The sequence below is a fragment of the Micromys minutus genome, assembly GCF_963924665.1.
Source record: "Micromys minutus genome assembly, chromosome: 15".
Lineage (NCBI taxonomy): Eukaryota > Metazoa > Chordata > Mammalia > Rodentia > Muridae > Micromys > Micromys minutus.
The window spans coordinates 9,148,755-9,167,757 of record NC_137984.1 but is presented as its reverse complement, the minus strand read 5'-3'; the positions used below and the strand labels follow the sequence as shown (position 1 = coordinate 9,167,757).

Here is a 19,003-nt window from a genome sequence, read left to right as displayed (position 1 = left end):
AACTGATGTGCTTACATTAATTGAAAGTGTACTGATTAGTGAAAAATTTTACTAAATTTGTAGAGGGTGATTTCATTTATGTAAAGGAGATAAACTCAACATTAAAAGGGCATAATTTTTAAGGGTCAATCAAGATTTATAATTGAGACTAGATAGATGGCCTGTTTAATGTTGCTAAAGTTTGTAACTTCTATATCTTTCTCCTAATGTGTTAATACAGTTCTATATTGTACTTCAAAATCATGCATTTTAATGACACCCCTTTGCTTCTAACATACTTCATCTCATCCCATACAACATACTCATCCCAACCAAACTCCCTATTTTGATATTAATTACACTGACTACTAATGTTTTAGCAGTTCAATAATATTGTTTATAAAAAGAGCATCTTGGTTCTAGTTAATAATCAATATCCAAAGATGACTTTAGTGCCAACTACCTTTTAAGTATCCTTAAGTATCCTTCTTAATAACTTCAACATTGAAAGAAAACGTGAGGCTAGTATTTCATAATGCTGAGAAACAAATTAGTTTGGTGACATAGCACTGATTTGGAATGCTTTGTGGCCCTTATAGAATGAGGGATATAGATAAGTGGCCCACAAAAAAAGGCAATATGATATTGGAGATGGGCACACAGCTGAAAGTTCAAGGAGAGGAACTGCAGAAGACAGTCAAGGGACACTACATAATATGACATTGATCAATTAATCTGTGTCCTCCTATATCATTATACAGTCGGTTCACCTGTAGGTGTCTGTCATGCTGTAAAGTTCTATTTAGAAAAATCTATCCTTTGTGCTTATGATTTGTGTGAGAGCATTTTGTGGAAATTAAACAGAGGCTTGTGCAAGAAATAAAAGAACAGTATTGAGAGGATTAACAAAGCAATCTCAAACAGAGCTAAGGTCATAGGAGTAGGGCTCACAGCCAAGATGGCGGTATGCATATATAATCTCTTGTGACATTGAAAAGGACATCTGGAAGAGGTAAATTTTATAGCTGTGGGTGAAAGCCAGTTTGTATTAGGTTATGAGACTACATAGTTAAACTCTCAGAAATGTTTCTCATCTTAAGGGACTGGGAAGAAAATGCTCTCTCTGATGAGACAGAATTGATGACTTCACAACATAGCAGACTTGGAATCTACAGGCTGATCCAAGGCTATGGAAAAGCATACACCAATGTGAAGAATGATATTTGATATAGTTAGCTGCAGGTCTGTATAGTTCCCAGCAAATATTCTCAAATGTTTCCCCCCCCCCCAAGGAAAGCCACAGAATTATTGACTTCTAAATTAATTCACTTATAATAGTAGAGAATGTGTCAAAAAAAAAAAAAAAAAAAAAAAAAAAAAAAAAAACAATGACAGATCTTGAATGAGCTCATTTAACAATGCCAGATGTAAATCATTTTCAGAGAGTGACCAAAGCCAAAGACTCTACAGAGATGATGAAGCTCACTACACTCATCTCAGCCAGGTTAAGTACTGTCAGTTTTTAAATGTTGCTTAGTAGACGCCTGAGAAGCTAATAATCACCGCTTGGATTCAGTTCACTCTCCATTTTAAATTTATGTTAATAGGCTTTGTTACATATTCAGACAGGGCACACAGCTGCTATCATCCTCCCTTCCACTTTCTGACATGGGTTAAGTTTAACATCACCTTGGACTTTGATTTTCAGGAATCATTTTAGGTCCCTGTGATCTGTGCCTTTTCTTGATCCCTGTAAACAGTTCTTTTATTTCCGTATGAAACAGATATCAAAAAAAAAAAAAGAAAAGAAAACAAAACAAAACAAAAATAGTCATGCTCAATCCTTACCCACCAACAACACATTGACAAATTCTGGGTTGTGCCCTGTATTACATGTACTGTCTTGTCATTGTAAAAAAAAAAAAAAGAAAAGAAAAGAAAAGAAAAGAAAAGAAACAGAAAAGAAACAGATACCAAGGCTGGTTTTAAGGTTATGGGAATGCTTTTAACTCCAAGATTAAGTATGCTGAAGAACACTGACACATCATTAATACAAAATAAGTTTAAAGGTTTCTCTCATGTCAGGGAAATCAGGCCTGTATTCTGTAAGTGTGTGGGTTCTGGACAGGAAGTATAGAAACTCACACACATACATTTACACATACACAAACATATACATACATATACGTACATACACATATACACATGTATATATATATGTGTGTGTGTGTATGTACCTTACTAAAAACAGTTCCTTAAAATATATAGTTGTTAATTTTGAGACTTTAAGACTTAAAATTCATACTACCTACAAGGGAAAAACCAATATGAACGTATGCATATGCCCATACACATACACGTTCACATAGTAATTCATCAAATAATTGTGCTTACATTATTCTCTGTTTAGATCCAGTTTATAACCTAAGGAAGACATTTCTAATGATGAATGGACAATGAGTGCCTTAGAAGACTATTGCTTGTTTAATTCCTTCAGATTAAAACAAAAGGTTCTAAAAAAATGACCTTTTTTTTATCAAGTCAAGTACCATATAAGTACACAAAACTCTACATCATTTTGACTTATGAAGTAGTTACTTGAATAGAAGTTAAAATAAATAAGGTTTTTATTTAAAGAAATAAATCCTTTCTAATTCACTCACTCAATAGGCATTTATTCAGCATTTAATCTAGGCAAGATGTCACAGTGGGTCCTGGAAATAAAATTATTAAGCATATAGAGGCTTTCCTCTTTTGTAGATTGCAGTTCCTCCTATGTATTTGTTGAATATAGTAAGATATTGCTTGCTAAAATATGGTCACATTTCTATTGAATAATCAAAATAAACTATCTTTAAATGCTAAGTTTATTGCATCTGTGTTTTTCTGTAAGACATGTTTTATTATTTATTGTTGACTATGTATTAATTAGTTCTATTGTATGTTAATATTATGCCTTTTTTCATTTTTTTGATTCTTCACTTCACTCATATAAAGTTATAATTGTTAATATTTCTACAGTTAACAGAGCCACCCATCTTTTTGAAGACTGAGGCAAGACTCAAAGATAAGAAATCTAAATCCGCAGGTCCTAATCTAAAGTGTGTGAAACTAAAATGAAATTATTCTGAGCCTGTAAATAGATTCATGCTAAATCCACACTATACAAATGCATTATGTGTTCTAGTCTAATATCACCTGTACTGTCTCTGGCTTTAGGGTTTCCTTTCACTGAGTATGTAAGGAAGCTGTATGGTATGTAGAACATGAAGTATCCTGTTGGCTACAAGTGCATTGTATGCACAAACAAAAAGAAACTAACTGGATGATTAAACAAAAAGATTATGCAAAGCACAGAAGAGTATCATGTGGCATTCTTGTGTAGTTTCTAAGTTCATTACCAAAAACTTCAGGCATTAAGTGACTCTGGAATTTGTACATAATGAGGAAGTTCACAGGTATAGCCACCAGATGGCACTACTCTCTCCTTTTATTTTTCCAAAAAAAAAAAAAAAAAAAAAAAAAAAAAAAAAAAATTATGTACAATTTCAGTGATTACAATGTCTTTAGAAATAAAGCAACAGTGCTAAAGGGAACTGTTCCTAGATGATGTCTCTTGGCAACATAACACTCAGGAGATATTTTACTGTTCCTTTTTGCTTTATATGTGGAAATGCTTAAACAGGTCTGGTTCCAGGCCCCTTGAAGCGGATCCAGAACTCCATAGTCACTGTTTCTCCTCAGAACTCTCTAGCTCAGCCTGCACTATTCCCCTGCTGTAAGACATGGCAGGACGTGGATTTCACAGGGGATGGCCCTAGCATGTCATCTGGTTTGAACTATTCCCACATGTCTATGCATAGCTCACACTGGCTTTCTGAAATCTGCTCAAGGAAGACTTCCAAGGAGAGCCTAGAGCCTGCAGAAGACTGCCCTTTGCTGACGCTCTCTCACATCGCCCTGGTAATTGTGCATTATACATATCAATGTCAGACAGTATGTGTTTGCTGTCTTTGTCCCGAACCAAACAACTAAGGCCAGGGCTTTTGTCATGTCACCGTGGATCTGGGTGAACACATGACTGCTGAATAAGCAAATGTCTAGAAAAGAGAAAATTAAATTTGCTTAAATCATCAGCTCAGGAGAAAAAAATATTCATGCCACCAACTAGCATTCATAAGTTTGCAGTTATTTTAATATCTATTTCCTGAGATCCTTAAATTATGATGTCTATAATTTAGAGGTAACTGAAAATAATCTCAGGCAAACATGTTAAATGTTTCTTTCAGATTCAAGTCCAGCTGATCTAAACGCCTATATAAAATTATTTCTGTTTTATGAATGTTCTCAGATATTAAGTTTTCTGGCCTCTGTTATAAAAATCATGGAGGACAACTTGATTGAACTTTGCTCTGGGTTGAGAGTGTTGTTTAAGGTTCAGCTCTATAGAAAGAAATGCTGTTTTTTCGTGGATATGTAGATATAAACAACATTGCATGGTGGGACTTTTTTGTGACTGTTTTGAGGAATGAAAATATGGTCATAAGGCTCTTTACATGTCTATATAAAACAGAATCAAAAGGTCAACCAATAAAACGAGAAATTTTCCCTTATTCCCCTATGCATCTTTGCCCTTTTGGACTGTAAATTGCACAAGCTGGCATTTAAATGCACATGTCAAAGGCAAAGACCTTGAATTCAACCTATGAAACAAGACAGCTGGCAAGGGCAGCCAGAGGGAAACATCATCCAACTGTCTTCAATGCCAAGATGCCAGTGCCAAACCTCTGTTCCTTGCTATTTTATATCACAGTATTTATTCACCCTATGGATAGAGTCAAAGAAATAGTCAATGAAACAGCTTTTCCCAGCAGACCAGTAGCTGTTCTCTACCTCTGGGACCAATAACACTCACTAGCTACTTTTGTTAAGCAAAGACACCAGGAGAGGGATGAAGACCTGAGCCATTACAGTTGGTTCCTTAAATCATGTCCAGAACAGAGAGTGTGTTTGCCCTAAGCACCTTTTGCATATCTGGCTCTCCAAAATGGAATTACTCATCAAGGGCTGGGTAGGTATGATGCACAAATGGAAGTAGAATCAGAAACTATGAGGACACTGAGTAACAGTTGTCACCAGAGACAGCTTGTCATTCTTGTTTCCATGCAAGCCAGCTGGCAAGAAAGGGTAGATGGATGCTCACTTACTGTCCTCCAGCAACTAGAGGGAAAGGAGGTTTGAACAAATGTGCTTGTGTTTAGATCATCAGATAGGTAGCTGTTGTCAGATGCAGTGTGTGTGTGTGTGTGTGTGTGTGTGTGTGTGTGTGTGTGTGTGTGTGTGTTTGGGTGTGTGCGCGCAGGTAGATAAAAGAACAGGAAGGCTATTAAATCACAAAGTTGCTAAATCTGTATCTTGAAGAATGTTTAGTTATAGAGAAATTAAAGAAAATCTGCCCAACTTTCCACTCTGTTCCTACTCTAACCCAGGTAATAACAGGACATATTTCTGGTCAACATTGCTGGTGCCTTTAAGATAATGACATTTCCTATAGATTACAACAGGGTCTTTGAAATTGTTTGTGTGGAAAATATTTTCTTCTGATTTGAGCTGGAAAGATAACTAAAAGCAGGGTGAAAGGTGGTCTTCTCTACTTTCACTTGGCATTTGTTTCCTGAACTTTGGGTTACCTACTTAGTTTTGCTGTAGCTACAACAATCACTTAAGGACTGCCTGCTTAGAGCCTGAAATTTCTTAATAGATCTCAGTAGCCTTCAAGGTTGAAGACACAAAGAGTAATGGAGGCGTTGTTTTTGTTCATTTGTTTGTTTTTGGTGTTTTTCTGCATAATTCTGTTCTAGACCCTTGAAATGCTCCAATGCCTGCCCCCCTTTAATTCTGCATTTCCCCTAGATTTCAGGATCTATGGCACCTAATTGGGCAAACCACTTTTACATAAAGGCAATGTCCCATGATGGTAAATGTAGTGGTTTGAGTGAAAATGGTCAGTAGTCCCTTAGGGAATGGCAAAATTTGGACTTGCAGCCTTTTTAAAGTAGGTGTGGCCACGTTGAAGTAAGTGGATTACTGGGGAGTGGGCTTCGAGAACCTGAATATCAATCCAGGCCTAGTGGTTCACTTCTCTTCCCGCTACTTGTTGAACTTGAAACAGAACGTTCAGCTCTGGCACCATGTTGATCTACAAGATGACATTGTTTCCCACCACGATGACAATGGACTAAACCTCTAAACAGTAAGCAAGCCCCAATTAAATGCTTTCCCATCTAAGAGTTGCCATGGTCATGGTATCTGTTCACAGCAATAGAAACCCTAACTAAGGACATTAAGACTGCCATCTTGAGCAAACACTCATCCCCTGAGAGTCAGTTGTTAAGTCTCTCTTGCAAAATCCATTGTGAGACAGTGATCAATGAGACTGCTCCCTGACTGTGTGCCCATGCAGACTTCTTCCCTCATTCCTATCCTAATTCCTCCTTCATCTAAACCTAAAGTCTTTTCAGTACCCCAGAGCTCAGCTAAGGGCCAGTTTTTATCCCCAAAAATGAGCATAAGTTGAATCTCTCCGTTCTTCACCATTGCTTATTTCTTGACTGCTGTACAGGGACAGCACAGAATCTAAATTCAAACTTCCGAGAGGGAGAAAGATTCCAGTAATTGGTCCACCTGAATCACTAGACCAGCATAAGTTACACAGGAACCTTCATGGACTAGGAACATTCCTTCTAGACATTGTTGAAGATGCAGAGGAGGGAGACTGATGATTAATCAGAGCTTCTCGTACAAGCGTGTGAGTTTCCTCTCAACACTGGAGTGAGTCATAGTAGCCTAGCCTTCTAGGGACTGACCATCACTGGTCAGTAAGTATATCATGGTACTAAAGTCACCACAGAGTTCTGGTCCAGGAGGTTTGTTGTGTGTTCTTCCTCATAATGTGAGTGATGACACTTTTTTCTCCAGTGCCTGAGTGGCTGAAACAATTGTTGACAGGTATGGTCAGAACTCATTAAAAAAAAAAAGGATTGTGAAATGTTAAAATGATAATGTAAGCAAATTGCTTAGAATATTATAGGTGCTATCTAAATATCAATCTCTTTTCCACCTTAGGATTTAGTCAGCAAAATTAAAATTACCTCAATGACCTTTTTTTTTTTTTTTTTTTTTTTTTTTTTTTTTTTTTTTTTTTTGGCCACTTTGGAATGGAACTCATTTCTAAAAGCTGATTTTGTAATTATAAAAAATATGCTCTCCATGAAAATTCAGAAGTGACTCTGCCACAATGAATAAGGGTATATGATGGGAGCTCAAAAGCAAGCATTTTTCCTAACATTTTCCCTGTTTCTGCTGTTTTCCTGGGAGGGATGCAGTGACTTCTTAAAGCATCCTAACTGTCTATTATTCTCTCAAAACAATTAACACAAAATCTTTTGAATTCAGTGAAGGTCAGAGGATTAATAGGTTTTATCTGCAGTGTGTTTGAAAAGCTAATTAAGCCTCAGAATGCAGCAGAGGAGACAGGGATACAATATTTAGCTCCTCTCAACAGGACTGTAATGAGCAAAAATGAATGAACAAAGACAAAATGAATGTGAAATTTCCCAGACAGGGGGCAAACCCTTTGTAAAGAACTTAAGACTGAAGGTACATCATTTTCTGTGATGGAAGATATACCGTTTGTTTATTTAACAAACATATCTGGCCTCTACTTTATCCAAACACTATAGTATAGCAGACTTATTGTAGGACCAAACAGAATACCCCCTTCCCCTCCTCCTTTTTCCTTTTAAATATAGAAACAATGGAGTTAACAAAGAAATCCCTTTAAAACTTAAAACAGTCGTATTTTTTGTTAAATGATGAAAAGTTCCTCTTATTTAGGATCCTCTAATACTGGGTTAACAGCATGGACTTGTATGTTTAAGCAGCTGCATGTACATATTCAAGTGAAGGCCATAGATGAACCTCTCTTGTTCCTCGGGAGGCATTCACTGTGCTTTGGAGACAGGTGATCTCTGAGTAGGTCAGGCAGGCAAGACGCAGAGTCCTGTTACTGGCTAGTTCCGATGTTATAAGGACATACCACATATGAATCTCTGCAAGTTCTTGAGATAGAACTCTTATTCTTATACCTCCTCAGCTGAATAAAGTCTCTAGTCCCTATAACCACATCTATACAAAAACATCATGAGGCCTGGAGAGATAGGTCAGCTGTTAAAATCACTTGATACCCTTGAAAGAGAACTGGGTTTCAGCATTTATCCTCACCAGGTTGCTCAGAAACACCTGTAACTCCAGTTCCAGGAGACCTGACCTTCTCTGAGATATAGAAACACATGCACACAAGCAGCGCACATAAAATCACTAAGGCACTGCCTTCAGTAGCATTACCATTGCTGGGAAAAAAATTAATTTCCAAAAGCAACTTGTGGAGAAAGCCATTTACTTCCCTTCCTGCTTGCAAATCCATCACTGCTGGAGGCCAATAAAGGAACTCAGGGCAGGAAACTGGAGACAGAAACTGAGGCACATGAGCACTGCTTACTGATTTGCTACCCATGGCTTGCTCAGCAATCTTTCTTCTAGGACTCAGGAACACCAACTGAGGAATAGCATCCTTCACAAAAATCTGGGTCCTCCCACACTAACCATCAATCAAGAACATGCATCACAGGCTTGCTCACAGGCCAGTCTGGTGAAGGTATTTTCTGAATTTCGGTGCCTGTCTTCCAAAGGACTAGTCTGTGTCGGTTTGCTATTAACTGGCCAGTAAAGGCACACATGTGCATAAACAGCAAGTATTAGGAAAAGAAAACACATTATGAGAAGATACCAGCATCAACTTTTGATATTCCTATATATTTTTTCCATTCTTCTGGTTTTATTTCTTTTTATAACCACAAATAATTTAGAATTTTTATTGTTTTTTAATACTAACTTTCCAATTCAATGTGAGGAAACAGCAAGACCTCAAAATTCTTTGACATCTTTTATGTAATAAAATACACATTATCCTTCCCCTTCTGCTAAGCTTTAGTTGTCAGATACTTTAAAATATCTCTACTGCTTTACATAACTGTTCCTTCCTACCAAGTAATGTGTTGGATGTGTCTTCCCTCTCACTCACCAGTGTTAATGTTAGTACACTTTAATACTTTAACATTTATAACAATTACTAATATTTCTCTTGGTCTCTTGTTCTTATAAGAATTGAAAGAATAGACGTTTGTGATCATCAACATGGTCACATGACTCTATCTTTATTTCACAGGCTTCTAGCTGCCTTATAACTGGAGTCTAATTACCTAGATGTGTCCCCCATTCTTATCCCATAGATGACATATATTCTCACCAGGATCAGCATTAGAATTCCATGCTCCCTCACTGTCCAGAACCTCTTTCTTCATTCCATGGGTGGTCCTGAGTTTTTTAAGAAAGCAGATTGAACAGGCCATGGGGAAGAGGATAGTAAACAGTATTCATCTATGATCTCTGCTTCAGTTCCTGCTCCAGGTCCCTGCCTTGGCTTATCTTTACAATTGATTATATCTTATAAAACTAAAAATGCCATTTCCTCTTCAAGTTGCATTTGGTTATGGTGTTTGTCACATAAAGGATTTTTTTATTGGCTATTTTATTTATGTACATTTCAAATGTTATCGCTCAACTTGCCAACCATCAATGGGAGGAGAATTCCTTGGTCCTGTAAAGGCACAATAAGTATTCTAAGTACAGTGTTCTGTACCCAGAGTATGTTATACTTCCTAAAAATATTACAAAGAGAAATTAGATATTTTCAACAGTTTCAGAGCAGAAGTAAGAAAAAGAAAGCAAGTGGGACCTGACACTGAAGATGGTGTGATGGATTCTAAACCTCACCTACCTATGTCTTTCTTTGGGGAACTGTTCTCTCTGGCCTGTGAGTAGTGTATCATGCCGGCAAGCCCATATTTGTAAACTGTTTAGTGAGTGAAAATAATCCCTGATTTTCTTATTACAACACATCTCATAATAATGAAATTAAGAACATACATGAATTATCTGGCCACAAACCTGGAAAATTTACTTGTAGTGAAAAGAATTTCACTACTGTTAATAACCATTCCTGCTAATGCCAAAGGCCCCTAAATTAACTTGCTTCTAAAGGAACTATGGAAAGTATTTCCTCATCTCTCTGATTAGCTAACTTTCTAAATAAAGTAGCTTTTCTTCCCTCAAAGTCTTGTCTCTAGGTTTAATTGGCCTGTCATCTGTGAGCAGATAAACTTGAGTCCAGTAGCAGCAGAAATAAATTATGGTTTGCCATATAGTATGAAGGGAGAGTAGGCTCTTTCTAACTGTAATTACTACGAAAGCTAATAAATGTAACAGAAGGTGTGGGATGTTATGTCTAATTTGTCTTGGGCTGTCTCACTGTGTATATTAATAGCTTGGAGAAGTAAGAATGTTGTTAAATTTATATCCTGGCTATAAAATGTCATCTTTTCACATTAAAACTAAAACAGAAAAGCCAGTGTAAACTTTAAAGAAATTCATTTTTCATTTGGGGTTAAAGTTTCTGTCTTTATTTAAAAATGGCTTTCAGCCAACCATTGAAATGAGCACTAGGTCCCCAATAGAGGAGTCAGAGAAAGAACTGAAGAAGCTGAAGAGATTTGCAACCCCATAGATAGAACAACAATATCAACCAACCAAACCCCCAGAGCCTCCAAGGACTAAAATACCAACAAAAGAGTACATATGGGGACCCATGGCTTCAGTGGTCTATGCACCAAAGGGTGGCATCAATGGGAGGAGAGACCCTTGTTCTTTTAAATGCTCAATGCCCCAGTGTAGGGGATTCCAGGGCAGGGAGGCAGGAGTGGATGGGTAGGTAGGCAGCAACCTCATAGAAGCAGGAAGAGGGAAGATGAGATGGTGGTTTCTGGAGGGGTAACCTGGAAATGAAAATAACTAAAATAACCAATTAAAAATGGTAGAAATGGAAGTTATTTCTACTTTTATTTATAAAAAACTAAATTAGCTTAATATTTTCTGGCAATGTTGTCAAATACATTTTTTCTCATGTCTTACTTAATAAATATCTATTCTGTCAAGTTGGGGAGCAAATAGGTTTGGAACTCTCCAAGTTTAAAATACTCAAATGCTTTCAAATACAAAACCCTTGATGTAGTTTTCCTTGATTTCTTTACTAATTCTTGATGTCTTTTAGTAATATTATTATTAATAATAATGATAATAATATGTACCTTGATGGAGATTTACTTGGCTAAAGAATGCTCATTTTAGATATTTCAAATTTTAAACATTTAAAAATAAATTAAGCAAACAGGAATTATTTAGATAATGTAGCATTATGATTTGAGAAGTTATGATGTTTCCCTGAAGCCTAGTTGGTTTGAAATAACTTTCTACTATTTTAAAATTTTTATTTTCTCCCCTTAATTGTTCTGTGTAACAGCCTTGTTTTTCAGTGGGCTATCACAGGAATGTGAACTCCCCCTACTTCTTCTATGTAACAGCCTTGTTTTCAAGTGGGCTATCACAGGAATGTGAAAGTGACATATCACATTTCAACTCATATATGTCCTATTTTACCATCCTCTTTATTGTTTGTAAAGACCTCATCAGACAAGACTCTGGTTCATCTAATGTCATGTTCCCACAACTGAAGGCAGAGGGGTATGTAAATCAATGGTGTTAGTTTTAACTCTCTAGAGATTGGGACTAAATTCATTCATCAAATTTACAGGATGAGAAGACAGAAACATTGAGGAGGAATCATGACAACTACCCATCATCAAATGGATTCTTCTAGCTTTAGTCACTAGCTATTCATTTGGCAACAGCTATTAATGGCTGATGTTGCTGTGTTCTGAGTATCTTGATTCAAAGACAGTATGGGCTCTTTATGCATATTATGGAAAAGCTGATTCTCAGCAGCTTTTCTTTCTTTTACACATTGATTATTGTGCCCTTCTTTTAAGGTGTTTTCTATACCCTCATACCCTCCCATTAGTCACTGTAGAGCAAAGTTGAACAAATTCCTTTTTTACATATGTACTATGTTTTTTACAACCAGTATAAAAACAAGAAAAAATAACTTGTACATTATCTTTCTCTCTGTGGTTTCTTATAAATGACTTGTTAAAAGATTTCACATGATGATTATATCTGTCATTTTGATAACATTTGAGTGAGGCTAAAATTCAGTTAAAATGACAAATTAAAACTTGCACATGCCTGTGAAATCTAAATGCTGAAATTGAAGATTCTGTCAGAAATGGAAGCAATTTTGTCAAATGAGTAGAAACGCCAAGTGTGTGATTAGAACCTCAACTAATGGCCTTGCTGTAGGATAAAGACTGTCTTGCTATAATCTGCAATTGTCTGCCCCATCAGCTCATGAATAAATAGCCTTTTATATCAGTGTAGAAGAGAATTTATTTTGAGAGATATGGGAAGTCTCTATAAAGGAAGGAATAAAAATGGAGTGCTAGGGGCAGGGGTGGGGGCTGAGGTTGGGGTGGAGAAGGAGGTCGGGTCCGGGGTCTCTCAGCCCCAGTGCCTAAGCAGTAGTGAAATAAGCTCTGTTGCATTTTGGAATTTCAAGAAGTGGATATTGTTAAAGTATGACATGATTATAGAGTGGAATAAAAATAGTGTCCAGCTGAGGTGATTCTTATGAACCACAAAAAGATGTCTGTTACAACACATATTTTAATGATGAAATTGAAAGGGTTTAGGTAAAGTATTAATGAAGTGTTAATACTGAACACTACCCAACTCCTTCTTCGAAGCCACAATTATGCTCATTCCTAAACCACACAAATACCCTACAAAGAAAGAGAACTTCAGCAAATTTCCCTCATGAACATTGATGCAAAAATACTCAATAATATTATTGCAAATAAAATCTAAGAACACTCAAAATGATCATTCCACATGATCAAGTAGGCTTTATTCCAGGGATGCATATATGGTTCAATATACAAAAATCCATCAACATAATCCACTATATAAACAAACTCAAAGGGGGAAAAAAAAAAAGAAACATGACCTAATTAGATGCCGAGAAAGCATTTGACAAAATTCCATAACCCTTCATGATAAAATTTTGGAAAGATCAGGAATTAAAGGCCCATACCTAAACATAGTAAAAGCAGTATACAGCAGACCAGTAGCCAACATCACACTAAATGCTGAGAAACTTGAAGCAATCCCACTAAAATCAAGGACTAGACAAGGTTACCCACTCTCCCCCTAATTATTCAGTATAGTACTAGAAGCCCCGGCCAGAGCAATTAGACAACAACAACAACAAAAAAAAAAAAAACATTAAAATGATACAAAGTAGGAAAGGAAGAAATCAAAATATCACTTTTTGCAGATGATATGATTGTATACTTAAGTGATTCCAAAAGTTCCATCAGGAACTACTATACCTGATAAACAAGTTTAGCAAAGTTGCTGGATATAAAAATCAACTCACACAAATCTGTAGCCTTTTTTTACTCAAAGAATAAAATGGCTGAGAAAGAAATAACAGAAATGACACTCTTCACCATAGTTACAAATTATATAAAACACCTTAGCATAAGTCTAACCAAGCAAGTGAAGGATCTCTATGAAAGAACCTCAAGGCTATGAAAAAAGAAATTAAAGGACCTCAGAAGATGGAAGGATCTCCTATGCTCATGGATTCACAGAATTAATATAGTAAAAATGGACTTTTTGCCAAAAGCAACCTGCAGATTCAATGCAATCTCCATCAAAATTCTAACTCAATTTTTATAGAGTTAGAAAGAGCAATTTGAAAAATTATTTGGAATAACAAAAAAAAAAGAAAGAAAGAAAACAGGATAGCAAAAACTATTCTCAACAATAAAAGAAGTTCTGGAGGAATCACCATCCCAGAACTCAAACTGTAATACCTGATCAATTGTGATAAAAATTGCATTGTATTGGTACAGAGACAGACAGGTAGATCAATGGAAAAAAATTGAAGACCCAGAAATGAACCCACACACCTATGGTCACTTGATCTTTTAAAAAGGAGCTAAAAGCATCAAATGAATAAAAGACAGTATTTTCAACAAATGGTGCTGGTTCAACTGGCAGTCAGCATGTAGAAAAATGCAAATCTTCTACAGAGATCTATTCTTATCTTCTTGTACAAAGTGCAAGGCCAAGTGAATCAAATACCTCCATATAAAACCAGGTACAGTGAAACTTTCTATTTTTTCTGTAAGTTAATGTAATAAAACAAATCACCCATATTCCCTTTATATAGAAATAACTTCTTAAAGAGAGTTTCTATATCAGTTTTCTAGCTCAGAAACTGCTCTATTTTCTTTTGACTGCATTATTTTACCTTAGGGAGTGACTCTCAGACATGATTTCAGCCTCTATATATGACAAAGTTCATATACTCATTCTGTAAGATGATCAAGACCATTCACCTCACTACAAAGGTCAGAGTAGAAAGGAGTCCAAAAGGACTTGTCTGAATCTGTGTCTTCTCTGAAAAATCTATTCTTTTCTCCTCCAAAAAAGACTTAAACAAGAGGGAAGGCAGGGATGATCCTGTGATTAGCTTAATGTAATGGGGACCTATATCAAAAATCAGGACCCCAAAAAGGCAATGAATTTTATTCTGATATCATGGGACCTCTGTATCAAAATAAAAGGACTTTAAAGATATAGCTAATTAAAGAAATAAATTTTTGTATTACTTATTCCCTGTTACTTTCTTTGTTCCTATTTAAGACCATCTGACGTAAATTAACTCTTCACCATTGGTTTCCCTTTACAAAATGGATATATAATACTTACTTTATAGCACTGTCATAATATTCAAATGAGAACATGGAATAAGTTAAAGAATACTTTTTTATCTTTTTTTTTTTAAGGTTTGATACTCTGCATTAAGGTCTTACTAGTTACAATGAGCAAAAAGTACATATAAAACAAGATGTAACCCGGAATTAGTCAACGTTTTCATGGTGTGTAAGGACTGAGCATAATGTCTTTTTTTTTTTTTGTTTTGTTTTTGTTTTTTTATTTTGTTTTGTTTTATTTTTTTCTTGAACTTCATACAGTCTGTGAGTTGTTTCTGGAGCAGTCCGAGTCTCTGGGGTTAGCATCCCACTATCAGTGACTGAATATTATGTCTGTTCTTTTGTGACTGGGTTATCTCACTCAGGATGATATCCTCTAGATGCAACCATTTTCTTAAAAATTTGGTTAAGTCATTGTTTCTGATAGCTGAGTAGTACTCTATTGTGTAAATGTACCACAATTTTTGTATCCATTCATCTACTGAAGGACATATGGGTTCTTTCCAGCTTCTGGCTATTATAAATAATAGAGCTGCTATGAACATTGTGGTGCATGTATCTTTGTTGTATATTGGAGTGTCTCTGGTGTATATGCCCAGAAGTGGAATAGCTGGATCTTCAGGTAGTACTATGTCCAATTTTCTGAGGAATTGCAAGACTGATTTCCAGAGTGGTTGTATCAGTTTACAACCACACCAACAGTGGAGAAGTGTTTCTCGTTCTCCACAACCTCGCCAGCATCTGCTGTCATCTGAGTTTTGGATCTTGGCCAATCTGACTGGTGTGAGGTGGATTATTATTAGAATATGTGTTAGTATAATGAGTGTGTGTGTGTATATATGTATGTATATATGTAGGCTTTATAATATCATGTTAGAAGTTTTCTTTGGTATTTATTAAAAGACTGGAATATTTAGGTCTTAATTCTAGATCCCTTTCTTTGACATCATTATTCTGGATAATCTGGTATAATTGATTAAGATTACTACATTGAAAAATATTATTCAGAACCTTACATTATACTTTTAATAAAATTTAAAGATCCATGTACGTATCTGAATATTTTGACTGTTCATACAAACCATATCATACACAAATGCCATAGTCACATATCACTGATGCTTGATCAATTCTGAAACATCCGATACCAATATAAATGTCTCTCAGAATATAGTTTAACGGTTGACCATAAATGTATACATGTGTAAGGCCCTGCGTCTGAACCTCACAACTATAAAAATAAATGAATATAATAAAATAAGATAAATCTAATATATAAAATCAATTCACTCTTAGAGAACCCTGCTCTAACAACCCCATCTATTTTAATTATTTTTGACCATCACCCCCAACACAGCTCCTCCACCATCTTCACTTTAAGTTTAACGAATAAACTTGTGCCACTTAACAATGCATCCTATCAAGGCATAAGGGCCAGTGGGATGGATCCTAGTTCTGCTCACCCACTTGGACATGCTAATAATCTCTGTAATCAAGCAGTTGTGTAAGGCTGAATTGATTTATTTATGCTGTTATATAATAGGTTACTTCAAAAAATATCAATAGGGTCTTTGAGTTTCTTGTTTTCAATTTCAATTTCTGTCAGATAATTAAAAATTATGTATCATGTATCGTTTTATACCACTAACGCCTATCAGTTATTTATCAATCTTATTTCCATAACTAATAGACTTACAGACATAAGAAATGTCAATAAATTTAATCTCAAACCATTTATAACTTAATACCTCAAAAGTAGCCCACCAGAGACAAGTGGACTGAATAATGAAACCAGGAGATAGAAATTTGTTGGGTTGTTTAGGGACAAGGACATTGATCCAAGTCTTTGATCAAATGACAAAGGTTCTATTCTAGCAATGACCTTACTAGTAAGATGTCAGAATTATTAGGCTTCTGGTTTCTTGGTAAGTTTCTTCTTTAACAAAGCAAAAAGCACAATTACCTGGAAGCTATGCATAAAGATATGAATGAAACTCCAGTGCAGCACTTTGATTGGGAAGGTGCATAGACGTCTAAGGGGCAGGCCAACCACACTGTCCAAGTCACAGCCAACATATCAACCCAGAAAAGGCTTATTAACCACTAGACATTTTGAGGTCTATTCATTTATTTTATGCGTATGAGTGCTTTGCCTGCATGTATGTATGTATGTATACTACATGCTTACTACATATTTTCATGAAACAAAAAAAAAAAAAAAAAAAAGAAAACAGGGTCAAGTTCCATGGAGCTGGAGTTATAGATAGTCATGAGCCACCATATAGGTGCTATAAACTGAACTCTAATCTTCAACAAGAAAAAGTATTCTTAACTACTCAGCCAGTTACCAACCCCAACAATTCATTTTCTTGGAATCTGCTCTTGTTATATGGGTATTCTGCCTACTTCCTTCCTCTTAAGAACCTACCTATACACATGAAATAATATGCACTCTATTTTCCCATTGTCTGTGACATTCATTATTGAGTTCATGAGACAATGTTTAAGTAAAGAATAACATAAGCAGCATCAAAATCTGTCCTGTGAGGATTTAAATTACCTTATTTCATCATGTTCTTGGACTGAGTTATCAGTTAAAATTTGGAAGAGAACAGATGAATAGGTAGTTGATTTCAGAAGATTTACAATTCAGGTCTTCAGAAACCATCTCACAGCAGGGACTTAGATTCTTGTTCTTGGCTAGAAACTAGAATTGTCCTTGACTCTACCTGAATTTTAATCTCCTCAGTCATTCTTGAATGTGCCATTGCTATGGATTCCTTGGCCACTCTTTTGCTTGCATTCTACTTTTCTAACATATGGGGGAAATGGAATTTCAAAGGCAAATTGGAAGCTCATTTGCAGCTATACTTAATAATAGAGATTTACTGTATCCCACTAACCAGATACATGAAACTAGTCCTCAGAAGCAGACCCACAAAAGAGATGAATGGCTCAGCAAAGATCTGTCAATCATCAATACATATCTGTCTTTCTTACTTTCTCTAGCCTGGGCAGTAGTAGTTCAAAGAACATTGTTCTGATTGAAGTTGTTTCTTGGTCTGTTGTTTCATGACACAGTAACAACTTCTCAACTTAAAATCTTCATATCATCCAGACAGCCCTGTGTAGCAGAGATATTCCCACAGATATTGTGGAATATCTTTTGTTTGGCCATGCCGAGTGGTGTACATGAATAATAACACCCACCCAAAGCTCAGGACAAGGGCTTGAGTAGGCTTCTTTTTTTTGTGTTGGTTAGAATTTTTTCTTATATTGTGTTTCACTGTGGTTTTCATAGTATTTAGTTAAATAGGAATATATCTTATAACCATTGAAATGCATCTTGATTTGTTTTATTATATACAACTTGGAGGGATATTTTTCAACGTGTAATGTAAAGTATGTACCATAGTTAACTGATTTTCAAATACTAACCTCAACTAATACTGATTGTTAAGCTGAGAATATGGTATCATATGAGACATTGCTTGCGTTTTCTGCCAACATATAATACTAGTAAAGTACGAAGAATTTAGGCCTTGTGTTATTTTAATAAGAGTGATAAAGTGCAGTATGAATAAATTATTAAAGTTATATATTAAATTATATAATATATACTATAAATTATATAATCTTTGAGACATGTGAAAATTAATTTAATGAATTTATATTCAGTAAAATATAATAATCATATATGCAGTAGGTGTCTAAGGCTATCTTTTTAACTCACTATGTTTTATAGCTACAATTTTTATATTCATTGTTTTATTTCCTTTACTACTTTAGAAATAAATGACATATGTACTTGGAATTATTAAGGTGGATTTTCATTTTAATTAGTCTGAGAAGCACCTGAGAGATTAATAAGTATCTCAGTGTTTCTGTCATAGTATTTTAGAAAGAATTAACTAAGAAAGAAAAAATGCCATGAATAAGGGCCACACTATCCCACAGGCAGACAGTGGATAGAATAAAAGAAGAAGTCTAGCTGCCACATTCATCTTATCTCAGTGATTCCTGGTTTTAGCAAGTTGAACAGTTCTAATGTGGCCTAGCTCCACAAAGTATTGAAACCTCTGAAGATATAAGGTAAAATAAAACCTCCCCCTTCATTATGTCAGATGTTCATCACAGCAGGAAGAAAAGCCAAGAGTGCCAGCTACTTA

The 19,003-nt window shown here is 35.6% G+C and overlaps 1 protein-coding gene across 7 annotated transcripts in view; it reads right to left on the bottom strand.

Annotated features, from left to right (window-relative positions):
* The window catches only part of TRDN (triadin), a 357,916-nt gene that overhangs the window by 171,437 nt on the left and 167,476 nt on the right, over window positions 1-19,003 (bottom strand). Inside the window, exon 13 of one of the 7 annotated variants that reach the window (XM_080929345.1) lies at window positions 10,720-10,931. The exons of the other annotated variants lie outside the window; for them this stretch is intronic. Within the exon in view, the coding sequence (XP_080785471.1) occupies window positions 10,759-10,931 (173 nt within the window). The 3' untranslated portion in view covers window positions 10,720-10,758. Of the gene's footprint in view, window positions 1-10,719; window positions 10,932-19,003 lie in introns of those variants that run through there. 7 annotated transcript variants of the gene reach the window in all.